This window comes from Pezoporus occidentalis, unplaced genomic scaffold (genome assembly GCF_034315485.1).
Source record: "Pezoporus occidentalis ecotype Australia unplaced genomic scaffold, CSIRO_AGI_Poc_V1 ctg11, whole genome shotgun sequence".
Classification (NCBI taxonomy): domain Eukaryota; kingdom Metazoa; phylum Chordata; class Aves; order Psittaciformes; family Psittacidae; genus Pezoporus; species Pezoporus occidentalis.
The window spans coordinates 4,299,520-4,317,662 of record NW_026912886.1 but is presented as its reverse complement, the minus strand read 5'-3'; the positions used below and the strand labels follow the sequence as shown (position 1 = coordinate 4,317,662).

Genomic DNA, 18,143 nt, shown 5'->3' with positions numbered 1-18,143 from the left:
ATGCTAACACAGACTAGGAATAATATTTCAAAGTTTTAATCAAGTTCATTCCTGCTAAGGACAACAAGTGTGCATTGACACAGAGATCATCACTGCCTGGACACACAGAGCTGACCAAAGACCACCTTGGTGAAATATCCTGTTGACAAAAAGACATTACTGACATTTCACACAGGTCACCAAACAGCTTTTGGATGGGCAGAGCTTTTAGCCTTCCTGTACCAGCAATTAAAAAAACAACGTGACCTTTCTTCTTAATGAAGTTAACTATTCCATCAATATTCTGCCCTATGCACAAGCCACAGTGACCATGCCAAAGCTCACCCCACCCGTCTACCATTAAGCACAGTAACTGGTACATCAGTGCCAGCCACCTTCCAAAGATCCACGTGCTCAGGAGCCAGGACCTCAAGACAGAAGTGGCTGCAGAAACCACTTTCAGTTACCCACGAGTTCACTGCAAAGCCCGCTGAACCGCACACCAGATCTCACACTCCCGCTCATGGCAACGCACAGCAAAGCGCCATCGCTCAGGCCCTAAACCATCTTTTGCACAGTTTCAACCCGCGCCCCGCTTCAGTGGTTCAAATACTGCCCGAAACAAAGACTTTATTCTTCAGCACCGGGGCAGGGAGCGGGGCAGACGCGGCCCCGCTGCACCCGTCCAGCACCGTCACGGGGAAGTTGCCCAACGCTCGCGAACTTCTCCGCCCATAGCGGGAGGCTCGCACAGCTCAAACAGCAGCCCGCAGACAGGAATGCCGCTGCTAGGGACACGGCAGCCGCCTGACCGCCCGGCAGCCGGACGGGGCCGAGAGGAACGGGCACGGAGCGCCGGCCCCGCGCTGCCCCGCTCCCGGGCGCGCCCACCGAGGCCCCCCGCTACACCTCACACCTCACGCCTCACTTGAGGCCGAACCTCAGCCCCGCTCCCCCATCCCGCCGCCACGCCAGACAGCGGCGGGCCCGCAGGAAACCCCCGCCCTGAGGGGAGACCCGCCCCGGCCCTGCAGGGCAGGCTCCGCCCGCGCTCGGCGGAGGGGCAGCGCGGCGGTCCGGCGGCCGCAGGCCTCACCTCCTCGCCGGGCAGCCCGAGCACCTCAACCGGAGAAGCCGCCATGGCCGAGCTGCGCGCTCACCCCGCCGCCGTGTTTACCCGCCGCCGCCGCGCGCCCCGCCGCCGCCCCGCCCACGGCCCCGCCCACAGCCCGCCGCGCGCGCCCGCGGCGGCCGCCCCTTGGCACAGCGAGCGCGGGCGCGCGCCCCCCCCCTCCGCCTCGTCTGAATGGCTCAGAAGCCCGCGCCCCCGCCCACCCGGGAGCCGGCCGCGTCCTCTGATTGGCTCCCGATCCGCGCCCCGCCCGGAGACACGCGCGGCGCGGGCAACCGCCCTCAGGTCTGCCGCTCCTGAGGGAGCCCGGCCGTGGGGCGCGGGTGCGCGGCGGAGCGCCTCAGGTGGGCAGTGGCGAGGGGGAGCTCGGTTTAAAGAACGTCTTCCGTGAGGTTTGATCTGTCGGGGTTTTCCCGCTTCTCTGCGGGCCGGGCGCAGGCTGCCAGGGAACCCTCTGGAATTGCGAGCGTTCGGGGAAACTGAGGGGAGAAGGTAACCATTGTCAGCGCGCAGGAAGGACCTTGCCGGCCAGGACAAGGTAGTGCTGCCTGGCAGGGTACGGGAGGAGGAAGGAAATCCTTGCCGTGCAAGGAGCTGACCTGACATAACACCCGAGCAGGGAGAACGCCGGAGGACAGGAAAAGATAAACGCTAAGAGCCTTGTCTGAAACCGAAGCAACAGCTTTGTAAAGACTGCCTGTTTTCCCTAAAGAAAAGTCTGCTCTCCTCTCGCAGCTCAGGCTTCCAAGAGGTGCAGCAACTGGCCCTCATTCCATGGCAGTGCTGTAGATGGCGTGAATTCACACCACCTTCGACAGCTGCCCGGGAATCGCTCAGGAGTCCCTCCCAGAGGACAACAGGAAGAGCTGTGCTAAAAAATTATCAGTAAAGCACTGGTTTAGGCCGAGCTTTGTAGACATAAGCCTTAGTACAAGCCGGAGCCAAACTCCTTCAGGCACTGCACAGTCTGCAAGGACAGAAAGTGCCTTCATCTTAGGACGAGCATGTGGCAAATCGTGTGTGCCACTAGCAACCAACAAACGTAGCAGCGCCCGTGCTGTCAGGGAACTGTTGTCTTTTGTCATCCTTCAGCTCATCGCACCTAGCCCCCCACGACCTGGGTGGCCTACTGCTCTCCTCATCCAGTGAGAAACTCTGCCCTTTCCAAAGCAAACACAGACCCAGGCTCAGCTCTTTGGACTGTGCCCCAAGCAGGTCACAAAACACCAGGTAACTAACACCTCCGCAGCGGGGCTCAGGCAGGCCTGTGTCCGTTACCACACACACGTGGGCTCTACTCCCAGGGCTAACAGGATGTTCTGGGGAAAGGCAATCTCAACAGCAACATCAGTCTGTGCATGTTGCAAAATCACTGTAGGGTATTATTACCTATGAAAGACCAAGTGTCTGAGAAACAGACAAAGCGGCATCCAGGCAAATGTCTTCGTAGTCATGACTGTTGGTGAATATGAGATTGTAGAAACATGGGGAAATGATGTCTTTTATCAGACGAACTGATAAAAAACATCCACATAAGCTTTGGGGTAATTCAAAAGAAACAACCCCGTCCTCTTTCTGGATCAAGCCTCTCGATACCCAGTGTTTCTCTCGAGCTCTCTTCCTTCAGCCTTGCCTAACAACACTCTCAGCACAACTTTAGAGGCTTATCCCAGTGTAAGTGGGAAGGTTCCTGGGTGACAGCCAAGCCAAGAAGACCTAAGTTACAGCAGGCATGATTTGCAGGTCCAGTTACTTTGTGAAGCACTTATTTCTGGGATTGAGACTAATGTTGATTAGTAAATTGTTCTTCCAGCTTGCTAGAAAAAGCATGTGGGTTTCTGGCCATGAAGCATGAATGCCTGGGTTTGCAGTGCTGCCTCTTACACTCTGCTAGGGTGTACAAAGCAAGCATGTCTGAGAAAACATCAGAACCCAAAAAGCTTAGGGTTTTTTGCTGGGGGGGGAATTGTTTTTTGTTTTGGGGGGTTATTTGTTTATTATTGTTGTTGTGGTTTTGTTTGGGTTTCTTTTAAGTTGTTTTGGTTAGTCTAATGAAAAATACTGGTTTATTTCTCCCTACAAGTCTCCCACTCCAACATTACTGTCACTTGCCTGAACTCTGCTCGCCTGTTTTTCTGCATTTTCAGCCTCAGCTTTTCAGTACACTAGAAGGCTGTGAGAAGAAGCACTCTCAAGCATCTTGAAGTCCTGTTTAACAAAGGTCTTGTTTGTGAATATTTTGTTAGCGCATTACTTAATGGGCTGTTTTGTAAGACATCAAACCTCAAAGATTACATTCTGAGGCACATGCCATTTCAGTAACTTTGAAATAATGCCCTTTTGAAATTTAAAATTTGAAGGGGCATGAGCACACTCAATTTCTTCTATCAATCACATTTTTTAAGTAGCAGAGTGTAACACAGCACTGATTCATTTTTTGTGTGGGAAGACCACTGATTGGCCAAGAGTTACAACACAGTCAAATCCCAGATCCATAAGTAGATGACCTGTTATCAACAAGGCTTGTGTTTCTGGGTTTGTTACCCAGAGGCATCTGTATGCTAAGATAAGGTCTACGTGCATTTTCAGTGGGATCAAATTATCTTCAATATTCCAGGAAGATACCTAGCAGTTCACTCAAAACAGAAGGATTTTAAATTATTCTTTTACTTAAAAACAGGGGGAAATAAACCACAGTTTATTGTTAACAACCATTCAGTTATTATGTAAGATGTATATCTCCAGCATTTAATATTTCATGGTCTTACGCAATTACAAACTAATAGTGGAAGAGAGCTCTTCTGAGAGCTCTTCCTCTTTCTGCAAATAATTGATTCTCAGTTGCAAAGAATAACCTGCATTTGGATCATCTGAGTGCATTGGAACACTTTAACTGTATATAAAGACCATTAAAAACATATTAATGTTTTATCTCATTACTCCATCCCAATAGTGAGTTCTCATCTGGTAATGAAGCAGCTTGACTTCTCCTGTCATCTAAATTAACCCTCAGTCCCATGAAAGATCAAAAAATTACAAACCTTAAAAATATTTTCCATCTCTTAGCTCATGGTGTGCAGCCTGATTGACTCCATTTGTGGTTGGAATTTTATATATATTTACAATACTTGGTTTGCATCTTTCTTCAGCACAAAAGCTTTTATAAGCTGAAGAGAATCCATATATTATAATATTGAACGGCTTTGAAAAAATAGAGCAGAGTTCTTAAAGGAGGAAGTCATGTAGGGAAAGGAGACTTGTTTCAGAAATCCAAAGGGTTATCATACTAAAATAATCTTTATTTTAAGAATGCATGTTAACTATAATAATGGCTAAATTACAAAAGCTAGGACGTCAAGTGACATCAAAGTATGATTTATCTTTTAAATACAGGATAAACTTTGGCTACAGAGGATTTTAAATCAAATTGGATACATTTAAACCAAAGGAATCAGAAATTAAACAAAAAAATCTGGATGCAAATGACACAAACAGATTTCTGCCCTATTGTCTTTCGTTCTACAGAGTCATATAGAAAATGTTATGATGAACCACTCACAACATCACAGTGGTAAATCACAGGTAAATGGTAAGCTACATGCAAGAGGGAATTAATAGAAAAGAATTATATTGCTAGTGAGTCATTGGTATGACTAAGAGCAGTAAATACCTATCGATAGTCTACTGATCTCAATTTCTCTATCACGGCAATGACTCACTGATGAGACTCATGCCAGAGATATAGTTAAGAGCCCAAGATTTGGCTCTACAGTTACGTGCAAATACGTGCTAGATCCTGGCTCTTAGTACTGGATTTCAAACACCAACATAATAAGATGCAAAACTGATAGAAAGATAAAATTCAAATTTCATAAGCAAGAGCTTTATTCTGGTAAAACTAAAGACTAAAGCCCAGACTGACTGTTGGCTCTGCATTGCACTGCAACTAAACTGCCGTCAGCTCATGCTCAGGTTTTTGCCAGCCCGTTACTGCACCTTTTCATTCTCAGTTCTCCATAGTCACTGGTTCTGTTTTCCTCAACTTTTTTCCGTTCCCTTAAAAGCAGCATATCTTCTGTCTGGACACGTGTTGCTTTCTGTGGTACCTGGTGCCAAGGTACTGCCTTCAGCTGTCTGAAATCCTGCAGCCTTCCGTGTCCCTGCGAGTTGACAGTCAAGGTGTGACCATTGCCTAGGGACAGACCTGAGGTGAAACAGAAATTCTCCCCTTGAGTAGATCTTTTCCAGGGCAGCCACCAGACAAAATGTGACACTGCTCTCGAAGCGTGGGTCTGTGCTCCCAAGGCACTAACATCAGCTCCCTCCGCTCCCCCCACAGAGATTCCTGTCCCCCAGGCAAGCTGCTGAAACCTCCAGCTCTCACAGGGGGAGGCTGTGAGAAGGGGAAGATGTAATAAATGTTTTTCCTAATTTCTGTGACTAGGATAACAGTTTACAAGCAATTGTTTTTGAAATCTCTCTGCCCTGATGAGCAAACCTGAATTGTAAGAAGAGCAACTGTGGTGGAGGTGGAAAGTCACACTCATTTTGTGCATATGCATTTGAATGAAGTGGTAAACACTTGTCTGAATCACCACCACTCAGATGTCATCTTTCTCTCCCTATTTTCAGCATGAAGGGGAGGAGAGCAGCCAGAACAGGAACCCGAAGGTGCTGAGCTCCAGTCAACTGCTGTCATGCTGTTCCCAGCTTAATTCACCACCAGTGATCCCATGGTTAATAGAGTCATTGTGGATACTTCTGCTAACAACTCAAACCCATCACAATGTTACAGAAGCAAGATCCTCCCAGGGATGATGTATTTGGGCTTTTCTCCTCTAAATACCTTGAGATTGTCATTCTCCATATGTGTATACATATGCTGTACGCTGTTTGTCACTGGTGAAAACATCGCTAAACCCAGAGGAAGCTACTGTTCTGATTCGGGACATGACTGAACAGGACTCAATGCACTTCCATCTTTGTGCTTATTCTCACACAAGATGCTCCTGCTCATACTGTTTCTCCCTTATTGTATTAGGAAAATGGAATAGTAAATAATTGCTGTTATAAGTTTGTTTTAATTACTTCTGAGAGCTTTTTAGTGTTCAAAGTACAGACTTTTAATGTGTTGTCCTTGGACCACTGATTGGCTTCCAATGAACTTTAAAGTGTTGTCGCTGGGAATTACTTACTAATAAGGCAAAGTCGACATGATAGCACACCATCCAAGAAGTGTACACACATCTTCAGGTCTGGCTGGCATATAAACTAATCCCATAAGAAAGTACTTCTAAAACCAGGATGATTGGACTGATAAAGATGTAGGGCTTTGTGCATGCTGTAAAAGCATACCTATTAGTGAGAGGACTGTTACCTCTGCCAAAAGGAGATGCAAATATCCACCTGAATTATATAGCTACCTTTTACAGATGTTATTTACTTAAAAAAAAAGCAACTTCAGGTAATTCCTAAAGCAGTAAAATAATTCTAAGGTTATGTGCAGCTTAAACAGGGCTTCAGCAATTCCTTATTTGTAAGCACTGAAGTCACACACCTGATGAGTGAAGTCATTTTGCTCTTGCAGAGACAGCCATTTTAAGTCCCACCATTAGATATGCTTTCCACAAGTACTCCTTGGCAGAGCAGAGTTTAGTTATGCCACTGGCACAAGAACCTAAAGCGGTGCCTTTTGGACACAGGCACTTCGTCTCCCCTCTCATCCATCCATACATAGCAGGAGAGATCGTTCTGATTTTTCAAAGCAATTTGAAATAGAATCAAGGAGCATTTTGTTCCAGTCAGAAATAATCATTGCTTATACATCATTTTTTAAACACCGCATTTCAAAATGCCTGTTCTTGTCTCAGAGCAAGGAGGAATTGGGCTTGATCTCTCTGGGAAATGATTATCAGAGTCCTTGGAACAAGTGTCCTTTTGAAGTACTGATATGATGCAGGCAAATTGAACACTTGGGTATTTTTGACAGAGAAAGGAGATGAATGAGTCCTAATCAGTTAGTTTATAATTATGTAGCTGTGTTTTCCCATCCATACTGAAAACCAGAGATCGGTATTTGAGAAGAGAGAGCCCAATAGCTCTCTAACATAAGCGAGCTGAGAAGCACAGTTTTTTACTGATGGATAGGTCAGCTACCCAAGCAAGGCTACAGGGGCCACTTCTTTTGATTCCTATTAGCCACCCTCCTCTACAGAGCACTCACAAAACCTGAGGCTACAAATGGACTCAGCTCCAGCAGCTGCCAGGTAAGACCTTGTTCAATTTAGTCTTCACAAAAAAACACTAACAACAAGCTAGTAACTGGATACCAGGCTATCAGCTCCTGAATACATGGAAATCTATTTTCAGTTTCCTACACATCTTTTTTCCTGCCTTTAAGAGACATGAAGGCTCACGGTATTTGAAACAGCAGCTTGAGATCCACTCAAAATTTTATTCTAATAGGCATCATCTAATTAGGAAGTATGAATAGGCAAAGTTCCAATGATACACAACCTATGATCCACATAAAAGCAGTTTATGTAAAAAGGAAGCTGACAACAGAGGAAAGATGAGCCACAGGGATAAAAATGGACCTTTTTGATGATTTCAGAGCTGAGGCATTACCAGATATAGAAAACGGGTAGGCAGGCCCAGGAAGAACAGACTCAGGAGGAGCCACGACAAAGCCATAGGAGAATAGGCATGCAAATGTTCCAAGGCAACACATCTGAGTATTTGCATCACTAGCAGGGCATCTCCTACGGATTCAAATCAGATAGCAGAAACATTGTGACCTATCAGGAACTATAATCACTTGTTTATATATTCCACATTGTATCAAGGTAGTCTTTCATTTTGGATATTTAAACACTGCAATCTGCAGAATGAAACTGCTGCCGTTTTAGCACTGTGTGTTTTCTAAATGAGTATCTGCATGTCCTCAGTTCGCTTTTGTCGTGATTGCTTAGTTTATATTTTAACCCGTTTTGTATTTTTAACAAGTTGAGCAGGAAAAGCAAAAGAGACTAGAACATGTGCAATTTCATTAGGTAATGTTAATTATGCTCTAGGAGGTGCTGGTTTCTTATGATAACAGTAACAAAGGCACTTAGATTCTGTGAAGTATTGCTTAAAATGCCATTTGTTCTAGACTGAGCACTGTAAGCACAGAGAGGGCAGTATAAATTAGTCTTAAATGCCTTCAGATCCCTGAGCTATGCAGCACTGAACAGGCCTCTGATCCACATGCAGATCTTTCCTGTGGAAGGGTCACCCCATTTGGATCACTTGAGCTACTCTAGGATTTTCTTACAAGCAAACAGCTCTGTTTACCATTTCTTCTGTCAGGCAGAAGGATGTTCACATGAGAACATCTCGCTGACTTTCCAAGGTAAGGACACACAGATGGTGGGAGCTGCCTGCAGGCTCCTCTCCTGTGGTCACCTGGCCAAGTTTACCCTGCAGGCAGCACATATGCACACGCCTGGGCATATTTAGGTTAATTGTTAACTGTTACGTAGATCACTAACTCCTCAATGTGTAATGCTGTTCTGGTCTGGGTGAATACAGGTAACTATTAGGAATGCTAAGTTTCTAGGTTTTATTGCACTCCCTTACATACATTTCTCAGGAACACCTAAAGTGTACAGTAAGGTCACTGCTCATCTCTTAAGTTTGGAGTTGTCTTCCAGAGTATATGTTTCTTGTGCTTTCTCTCCTTATCCAGTCTTAACACTTGCCATTTGTAAGAGGGGGATGAAGGCAGCAAGACTGGTTATCTCTGACTTACACAACAGAGGCAGCCCAGATAATTAAAGTTTGCTAATGAATGTGACGATCATCAAATATTATGCTTTAACTTTACCAGAGTGAGAGCAGCCATGCTGCACAATCAGATCCAGCTGGGTTTACTCAACCCTCCTGCGTTAATACACATGCTGGAAAGTGAGGTTCTCAGGAAGCTCCAGAGGTCAATTAGGCAATACCTCACCCCAGGCTCTGAGCTGAGCACTGAGTTCAGGCTGAGCTCCTCCTACCTCCTAGTCCTAGGAGAGCAGCATTCACAGCAGCAATTTATTCTGTGACCACCTCATAATGCAGGGCATCTTTGTCTGGAGAAGACGGTGGCATCAAGTGCCACAGACACTGTAAAGACTACACGAACCAGTCCTTAAGACCCTAGAGGAAGAATTCTGTTTTCCAGAATACCAGCTGCATTCACACACACAGATTTGTATTTCTGGAGATGTTCAGATTTTACTCTGGAGGTCTTTATTAAACATATCAACATGTACTCATTTTGAAAGCTCCTGACTTCAACATTTCAAGGTAATTTTGATTTTGTGTTTAGTTCTGATGTTTCCACCTTCCTAAGTAAGTCTTTGCTGTTGGGCCATTTCCATTCACAGCTACAGATTTGCTTGCTCTTATGACCCTTTTTATTAAAAGCAAATCTTTCTGGTCTGCAGCTGAGATGTTCTGATTAAAACACATTATTACCTCAGATTAACTACCAATTTCTAAAATAGCCTTTTATATCTCCTGCATTACGTTGCATCTCATTCCTTACCAATCTTAGTGTTTTTTTATGACTGCGGAACATAGAGAAAGCGTGTCCATGAATAGTTCACCGAGAACTCCTTTTAGAGCATGTTAATTTAGGATCCAACAAGATACATTAACTGCATTCCCTCCAATCTCATGTTAAAAATGATCTTTTGGATGCTCTTTCGTTCATGTTGACTCCTTTATGTCTTCCTGATGATTCTTTTTCTTTCTTGACAAACCCAAGTGATTTTGTGCCACCATCAAATCTTGCCACCTGCCAGCTCATCTCAGCACTCTGGAGTTGAGGATGGAGTCTGTTAACAACCAGGGCTATCTTTTTGGCATGAAAACCTGAATATTTATCCTCACCCTTATTTTCGCACAGCCAATTTCCATTTCCATTGTGGTCACATAGCTGGGAACACTGCTGGGTTTATGTATGATTCTACAACCCAAACAAAGGACTCCATAGACCAGAACAGTGTATGTTCCCCTTTATGGCAGCAAGTCAAGCTGCACTGTAATACTATCTTGTAAGAGTGCTTTACTAGAACTGAAAAGCAAACCCAGCCATGCAGCACCACTGTGGATGGCTGTACCACAGCAGCAGCCACCACCCAGACATGAAATGGACACTCTGACCAGCAGCCACCAGGCTGTCCGCAGCACAGAGCTGCACATGATGGCAGCTCTGACCTGCACAACTTTCACCACCATGCTCTGAAGCACAGCCTGCGCCAAAATGCTATTTTAATGTTTGATGGCAAACCTGTCAGTTCAGGTTCAGCTGTAAGCTGCAGCTTTTTATCCCTCAAGCGTCACGGTATCACCACACAAGCACTTACCACTTAAAAGGGCTACCTACAGAAAAGGAATATGAAGTAATTGGTCAGGAACCCATTAGCACCAACTCTTAAGAGATTACTCTGAGAGCACAGACTGACAGCAGCACCCCAGCTAGGAAGATTCACCTTCGTGTTCAGCTTTTAAGTGTACAACCGGGCTCAGCAACTGCAGTTTAAGTCAGTACAACTGGGCAGCTATGATCCATCTTCAACACAACCTACAAAGCCATGTATTTTAGGGCAACCTTAATGCACGTTTTCCATGTAAAGAAAAAACTCCAGAAGTCATTTTAATATAAAATGTTTTTATTGTTTTTGAAAACATTTAAAAAACAATTTTTGAGCACTTTCAATAAAAAAAATAACTGAAATGCTACTGCAATATTCAACTACTGTAGTTTCAGCAGTACAACAGACAATAAAACACTGAGGAAGAGGGGAGAAATTGGATTTCCTGCACTAAATGAAAACGTGGAACAGGGATTTTAGTTTCCTTACGGTGCAGTAAATAAAGCACAGTATAGTACAAGACTATTATATGAACCTCAGATGCACTGCACAAGAAACGCTTTCCTTCTTTTCAGTTCAGAAGTCAGTGCTTATTGCAATTATTTGCAAATTATTTACTTCATGAATTCTTATCATGATAAAATGATGCAAAAATGTTTTTTCAACACCAGAACAATAAAAAATAATCCAAGAAAGGAACATATTCAACAAGAACTAAGCTGAATTAGTTAACATAAAAAAGTAAATAACTTGTGAATAACTACGCTCACCTGGTTAACACTGAACCAGTTCAATACAGCAAAAGAATAACAAAAATAAAAGTGGTTACAGGAATATATCTAGTACTGTACAAGATTAAGTCATTAACACTCATGCACGTTTTGTGATCATGTATTAACATGGTGAAGCAAACTAAACTTAATTCTTCCTGCTGTAATATTCTCATGTAAGAGAATAATAGAAATATCTCATTGAGATCAATGCACATTGCTACATAAGACAATTTCACCTGTCACTTTTAATGACATTTTGCCTTTTAATAATGAAACACATTAAAAACTTTTTTTTTCTGTTTTGCCTTTTTTTTTTTTTTTACTTTAATCTGTGGGCCGTATTTGTTGCATTTATCCTAAGGAATGTGCCTGCCACAGGTTCAACAGAGTTTTAGTGCAATATATGAACCCAGAAAGTTTGCTGGACTAACCAACCAACCCAATTTAAAGTGTTTGCTGCAATACTGTACACAGGGTACAAATTCACTAGGTTTTTTATACTTTAACAAAACCTGCTATCAAAATAATTCATTTCTCATGTTAGTAGGAAGCCAATAATGTAAACAAGGGGTCAGAACTGTCTCAAATTCTTAGTTTTGGAGTATCTGACAAGACAGGCTTCCATTTGTTAGAATCACAGATTTTTCCTTTGGGTATTGCATACTTTGGTGTGCAGTAGTGCTCTGTCTCAATGTATTGTAAAGAACTAACTAGCACTAAGTACAGGGACCTAACATTATCAATTGTAACACCAACACAAACACCTCTAAAATAATACACACCGATGTACAAAGCTGTGCCTTGGATTTTACTTGAAACAATCCTTGTTCAAATTGAACATTTCTTAAATTAAAGATATATTTGCTTCAAATCCACTGATTATAGAGTATTTCCTCTAATTAAATCACGTTAGGCCCAATGTAATGCTTGTACTTAACAATAATTTCAAACGCACTTTTAAAAACCTTTGGTGAAGGCTGCATAATTTGACCACATCAGCTTAAATCTGCTCTTGCTGCTCTGAGAAAGGCTCTTAAAACACTACAGCAGAGCTAGGCAAAAACTGGTGCCCCCCAAGCCCACCTCAGTCTCGGTGTCAGCGACCCGGAGGCGAGGCCAGCCCAGCAGCTCATGCAGACACACAGGTTGCTGCAGCGCCGGCACTCCCGGCCTCTCGCGCCGCTCTCCATCGGAAGGTAGGTTTGCCTATTCACAGTAGTGCTGGCACTTCCCACAGGGTCACGGAAAACAACCCAAACAAAGCAAAGGTAAGAGGATGTTCAGCACATCTCTGGCAAAAGGCCATGGGCAGGTCCAGAACACAAGCCCAGCAACTTCAGTCTCCAAGAAAAATGGTTCAAGCCTTCCTGGCAGACACCTGGCAAGGTAACAAGCAGAAGGGTACCATGCAGGTTTTAGTCTCTGCCGCATTTCCTTAATAGAAGTTAAAACTTGGTCTTAAACAAAGCAAACCACACTATCGCACATCCACATGCTTCAAGGAGAGAACTGAACTCTCCAAGTTTGTTCTTGACAAAGCGGCAAAACTTGAGATGCAAGCACAGTGAAATCAGGCCCCATAAGGTGCTACAGCTTGGCACAACTGTTTGTCCCTGCAGAAGAGGCCATAGACTGGTGATGAATTGAGGCAAGAGCAAGAGAAGCCATGGTACACCAGCACCTCAAGTGCCAGTGCAGCTGCACAAGTTGAATCAGCACCGCCAAAAAATGGACCAGTACTCAAGACATCAGCAAAAAGAAACAGAAAACCACCAGGACACTTAAAAAACCACCGATCACCTGAAAAATCTGAGCATCTTCCCCTTAAATAAATCCAGGGGGGCTCACAGTGCCTCCCCCTTCATAAATCCAAGATCACTTATTCAAACAAGTGATGCAAAAGAGGAAAACGTTTCTGCTCTGCTTTCTGTTTAACGTGTTAGCTCACAGGAGACAAAAACAATTTTATTCTAATCTCAAGGCATAGCATCCCTTAAGAGCACCATCTCTTTTGTGAAAGCTTGCCTCTGCAAGTGCTCCTTTTAGCATCAGGGCCATGGCCAGTTAAGTACCTGTCTCTTTTGACCATTACAGAGACCCATGCCATGCTGAAAAAACAAAAGGTCTTTTGTTTGGTTCAGGTGAACTAGTCCATCAGAAGCCTAAAACTCATTTTCCAGAGGGTCAGCGAAGGACCTGTAAACAACCAACCTCCAAACAAAAATCAGATCCACCAGTCCTGTCAAATCATTTATGAAAATGGAACTCAGGCTCCCAAACCAGTAAGTACTTCTAAAAGCAAGATCACTTCTTACTGTGTGTCTGTAAAGTGCCTGGCAGTATTATGGCTCTGTATGAAATATTTTTAGATCAACCACATTTTCTAATATTTTAATAATATTTTGTTTAAAAAAAAAAAGAGCATGAAAAGCAGAAAGGCTCAACCTACCGAAACACAGAGAAAAGCCCAGCTCCCTACAGCCTCCACTAGGTTAGGAAAGAGCAAACTTAACAAACGCACCTTTAAAAATAGTATTTTAATGAGCTCCAGCAGCTCTTCTTCTTTAAAAAAGGAGGGAAAGTATCACGTTCCTTCTCTAGCATTGATAAATAATTAAACAGTACCTACCGCTTTAAAATAGGGTGTTATACCTAGATTAAATCTCAGTGCTCAAAATCTTTTCTCATGAATTTTACCTAATATAAAAACACTGAAGCGAGAACTAAAATATCAAGTATGCCATGAATATTAATGGATAAAATAACTACATAGATTTATTTCTCTTAAATAAAAAATTTAGTGCATCTTTCTTTTTCCTTGATCGTTCCTGTCAGTTTTTCCTATCTCTGTGTTTTACCAGCGATGCCAATGGCACCGGAATGCTACAGAGATTGCCCACAGCTCACCACTGAGCAGTGCTCAAGACAGCTACACAATGATCAGGCACCTGCATGTCAGTCACCTGGCCCACTTGTAACCCCCCCTGCACCTACCTATCTGCAGGCACACTGCATTTCAAACCTGAAAGACAATGGTCAGTAAGGATCATCTACTAAGACGTAAGAAGCAACGCAAAGTCTGGCAAGCCTACTGACTTCCAACCTTCCCAAAGCCTCAACCACAGCTGCCACTGCTGGCTGGCCATCAACCACTTCTTTATTTGCTACAGTAAGAAATGTTGAATGGGAAACACTATAAAACTCCAATTTTAACACTGGCTCCTTGACACCTTCAGATTGGTTTAAAATTGGTAAGACTGCCTTTTCCCTGCTGAAGAATGAGCAACAGGTACAGCAAACTTGTTTAAAAATGCCACAATACATAGCAAGTGTTTCTGCTGCGGGAGGCACTTCCATTAAGACAAATACAATACGTCTGTCTCTTAGATACAGTGTGCTACATACATATTATAAAACAAGATTAACCCAACATTTCAACAGCCGGGTGATCCTTGCTCTCCATCCACTCAAAACCTGATGCAGTCATTGAGTTAATGGATTCATTGCAGATTTGTTGAAACAAGGGGTCATTTTTTAATTCCTCCAGTGTAGCATCATCGTCTTGTCCCTGCTGACGACCTGGATCAAACAGTAGATTTGTGTCTAAAGTATTCAGATCGTTAATGCTGCCTGAGAGCTCGGAAGACAACCTGATGTCGCTGGAAAAGACAGATGCAACGTTATTGAGATCTGATGCCACCTGATTCACCAGCTGCTGGTTTGTAGGCAGACTGTCCTCCCCTAAAATGTCTTTTACAGCGCTGCTAAAATCTAACTGCTGCTCTCCGATGTCTGATTGTGCTTGGTTATCTCCGGAAGAAAAACTGATCTGATCGGTGCTGCTGTTTTTTGTGAGGTAATTTGGTGTTTGGAATTCATAAACCGAAGTGCTGGAACTGATCATATTTTGCGGGTTGGCACTAGGGAAAGCGGCGGATGTCTCTAAAATCTGAGTGAGATTCATCCTGGCCGTGTAATTTGAGGGCATGTTGTTCATTCCCAAACCTCTCACTGCATCATCACTATCAGAATCGAGTTTGTTTAACAACACATTGGTTATTTTTTTAGTGTTTGTTTGTTTCTGAAGAGATGGGAAGGCCGTCTGCATCATCACAGTCAAAGGGACTGACTGGCTTCTTTGCGCTATGTTATTGGCACTCGTGTCTGCATGGATATTAGTAAATACATTGTGAACTTCAGGAGTCACTGGACTTCCAAAAGGTGTCAGGTTAGAGCGTGGTATATTTGAAACAGGGTAAACAGTGCTTCCACTGAGATTCCGCTGGCGATGGACAGCGGGGCTCACACTCCGGCATCTCAGACTGCTGTTGAGAGAGGAACCGGTTCCTTTGTTGTCCAAAGGAGCAGGAACAGCAAAGCCCTCTTGCTTGGTGGTGCTGCTGACAGGGGCTGCCTGGTGCTGCACAGGGGAAACAGGGGTCACCCGACCAAAGTGAGGATCGTGGTGGCGCGGCTGGGACTGGTATGACTGGCCAGGAACAGCAAAAGCGTGAGGTTTCCTGAAGCGATCTTCCACCAGCTCCTGATAGCTCGTGAGGATGCCGTGGTTTGCAACCGACGAGTTGCTAACGCCACTGTAGCCATTATTCATCCACTCAAGCTTGGTTTTGTCAGGATGGGTAGCCATAGGCCGCTGCATTGGCTTCACAGGGCTACTTGATATAATGCTGGCATCGTGGTAAGCCATGCTGGAGCTGATGGGAGTAAATGCAAACGGGTTTCTGCATTCCACAGGACTTGGAGGAACGCTGCTGCTGCAGTTGGAATGCGGCGTGCCGATGGGCGTATGCCGGCTGCTTCCTAGAGCACTGTCTACAGGAGTCGTCTGAGCCAGCCTCGAACAGGGGCTCTCTCGGGACATGTTCTGAGACCCAGCGATCATTTCGGAGGTGGGTGTTGGAGTCGGGGTTGGGGTGGGAGTCGGGGTTGGCGTGGGGGTAGGAGTGTGAATGGGAGTGCTGTTGTTATGGATCGAATGGTAGAAGTGCGTGCTGCTTGCATGAGATGACACAGGAGCTCCTTGAGCGGCCGTCTGACTCTGAAGCGCCATTCCCAGACAGCCACCGTAAGGATGGGAATTATTCATGGACATCTGCTCCTCCATGAGCACCAGCTCTTCCACAATGCTGTCCTGGGTAAGGTCATCATCAAATGAAAAGAAGTTGTCGTTTGACTGTGGGACTGTATGCTCGAATTCTTTCAGCTCCGACTGCAGAGGTAACTGATTTGAAGGCTGTGCTTGTATTTGACCCAAGGAGGAGTCCTGAATCTGGCTCTGTAACTGCTGGTTGTACACATCCTGCTGCATTCCTTCACAGTCCACTGGCTCCCACGCCGATTCTTGTAAGTCACTAGAGCCAGAGTGCCCTGCAATGGTCATAACACTGATGTCTTGCTGCTGTTCACAATTCACAGATGCAAAGTCAGAGGTTTTGGTGATATGGTGCCACGTATTTGGGTTAAAGCTGCCATCAGATTTTGAATCATTTTCTATGATAAATAAGTTTCCTTCCAATTTTACTTTTATATCTGGAGATGATGCTGATGCAAGCTGCTGTACTAAAGCAGAATCACTGGTATTTAAACTGGTGCTCAAAGAAAAGTCTGTTGTTAAGTTTGCAGCAGCAGAAGGTACAGGTACCTTCACAGATATGCTGCTGGGAACTTGAGCAAGTGTTGCTGTATTGTCACTGCTGGCTAATGATCCAGCCTTCGGAGACTTCTTAACACTGTTTGCTTTTTGACTCTCCACAGCATTACCAGCTGAAAGCTGCTCCACCAGTGGTTTCTTTACAGGTGGTACCTGGGAATCCTGAAGTGTAGACGGTTGTCGTTTTCTTGGACTTTTAGTGCATGTTTTGTCTTTAATCGTAGACTCACCAGTAGGAGGTGAACCAATGCTGGTGCTGGACAAGTTCTGGCTGGCAACTGAGACCTTTATAGTGCTTTGATTATTGCCTGCTGAAGAAACTGGTGTGATCTCATCAGACTGTGTTTTATATTTGGTCCCTGCTTCTTCAGCTCCCTGATCACAGCCCTTATCTGGTTTTGTATCCACAACATCATCAACTGAAACCTTCAAGGTTGCAACCTCAAAATTGATTAGTTGAGCAGGAGGCAGGTCAGGGATTGCCTTTACGGATTTAGACACATCAGAGCTCTCTTGGCCCTGTACCAAGTTCTCATCCAGCAATGCTTCAGGTTCCATTTTGACCTTGACCGCAGGTGCAGCTACGACAGTGCTAGGCTTGGATCCTGGAGACTGAAGTGAAACAACAGATCCGTTTTTGATCTGTGGACCAGTCCTCCCTTCTTCTGCTGCGCCTGCATTACTGCTACCTGAAGGCGTCTGCTTGACGGGCACACTACTGCTGCTTGGGGCGAGAGATATTGCTGTCATTTTTACCACATTTAAGGAATTCACATGTGGAGCTGGCACAACAGTCTTGATTGGGCTACTGGTGAAGAGCACCGTTGTGGGAGAGCGGATGGTGAGAGCACTGGTGTTTGCTGGTTTCGGTAAGATCTGCGGGTAGCGATGCCGGGCAGAGCGGTCACCAACTGGGCTGGCAGGAACATTCTGGGGAGTCTTTGGTGGCTGCTTGACTGATTGCATGTGCTGAGTGACCACCTGAACGTTGAGCGGCAGGACCTTGCTATCAGACGATCCCATAGGACTTGGGGACGTCACCAACTGCCTGGTCCTTGGCACCTGTAGAGAGAGAAAAAAGCATGGCAATGAAGCAAGGAAGTCCCCAAAGCCCATGGACCACCTCACCCCCAAGCTTTCAAAGGTGAAGGACAACACAGCTCAATACACCAAAGCTAGTGAAT

The 18,143-nt window shown here is 44.7% G+C and overlaps 2 protein-coding genes and 1 long non-coding RNA gene across 5 annotated transcripts in view; 1 reads left to right on the top strand and 2 right to left on the bottom strand.

Annotated features, from left to right (window-relative positions):
* NEDD4 (NEDD4 E3 ubiquitin protein ligase) overlaps positions 1 to 1,200 on the bottom strand; it is a 58,511-nt gene extending 57,311 nt beyond the window's left edge. Inside the window, exon 1 of the mRNA XM_062627827.1 lies at positions 1,076 to 1,200. Within this exon, the coding sequence (XP_062483811.1) occupies positions 1,076 to 1,120 (45 nt within the window). The 5' untranslated portion in view covers positions 1,121 to 1,200. The remainder of the gene's footprint in view (positions 1 to 1,075) is intronic.
* Positions 1,201 to 3,236: 2,036 nt separating this feature from the next.
* LOC134168297 (uncharacterized) lies at positions 3,237 to 6,195 on the top strand. Its single transcript, XR_009966486.1, has 2 exons — positions 3,237 to 3,332; positions 5,744 to 6,195. It is a non-coding gene; the product is annotated as an uncharacterized LOC134168297 (long non-coding RNA).
* A 4,596-nt stretch (positions 6,196 to 10,791) lies between these two features.
* The window catches only part of RFX7 (regulatory factor X7), a 50,039-nt gene continuing 42,687 nt past the window's right edge, over positions 10,792 to 18,143 (bottom strand). For all 3 annotated transcript variants that reach the window (XM_062627683.1, XM_062627702.1, XM_062627693.1), the window contains one exon: positions 10,792 to 18,021. In XM_062627683.1, the coding sequence (XP_062483667.1) occupies positions 14,710 to 18,021 (3,312 nt within the window). In that variant the 3' untranslated portion in view covers positions 10,792 to 14,709. The remainder of the gene's footprint in view (positions 18,022 to 18,143) is intronic.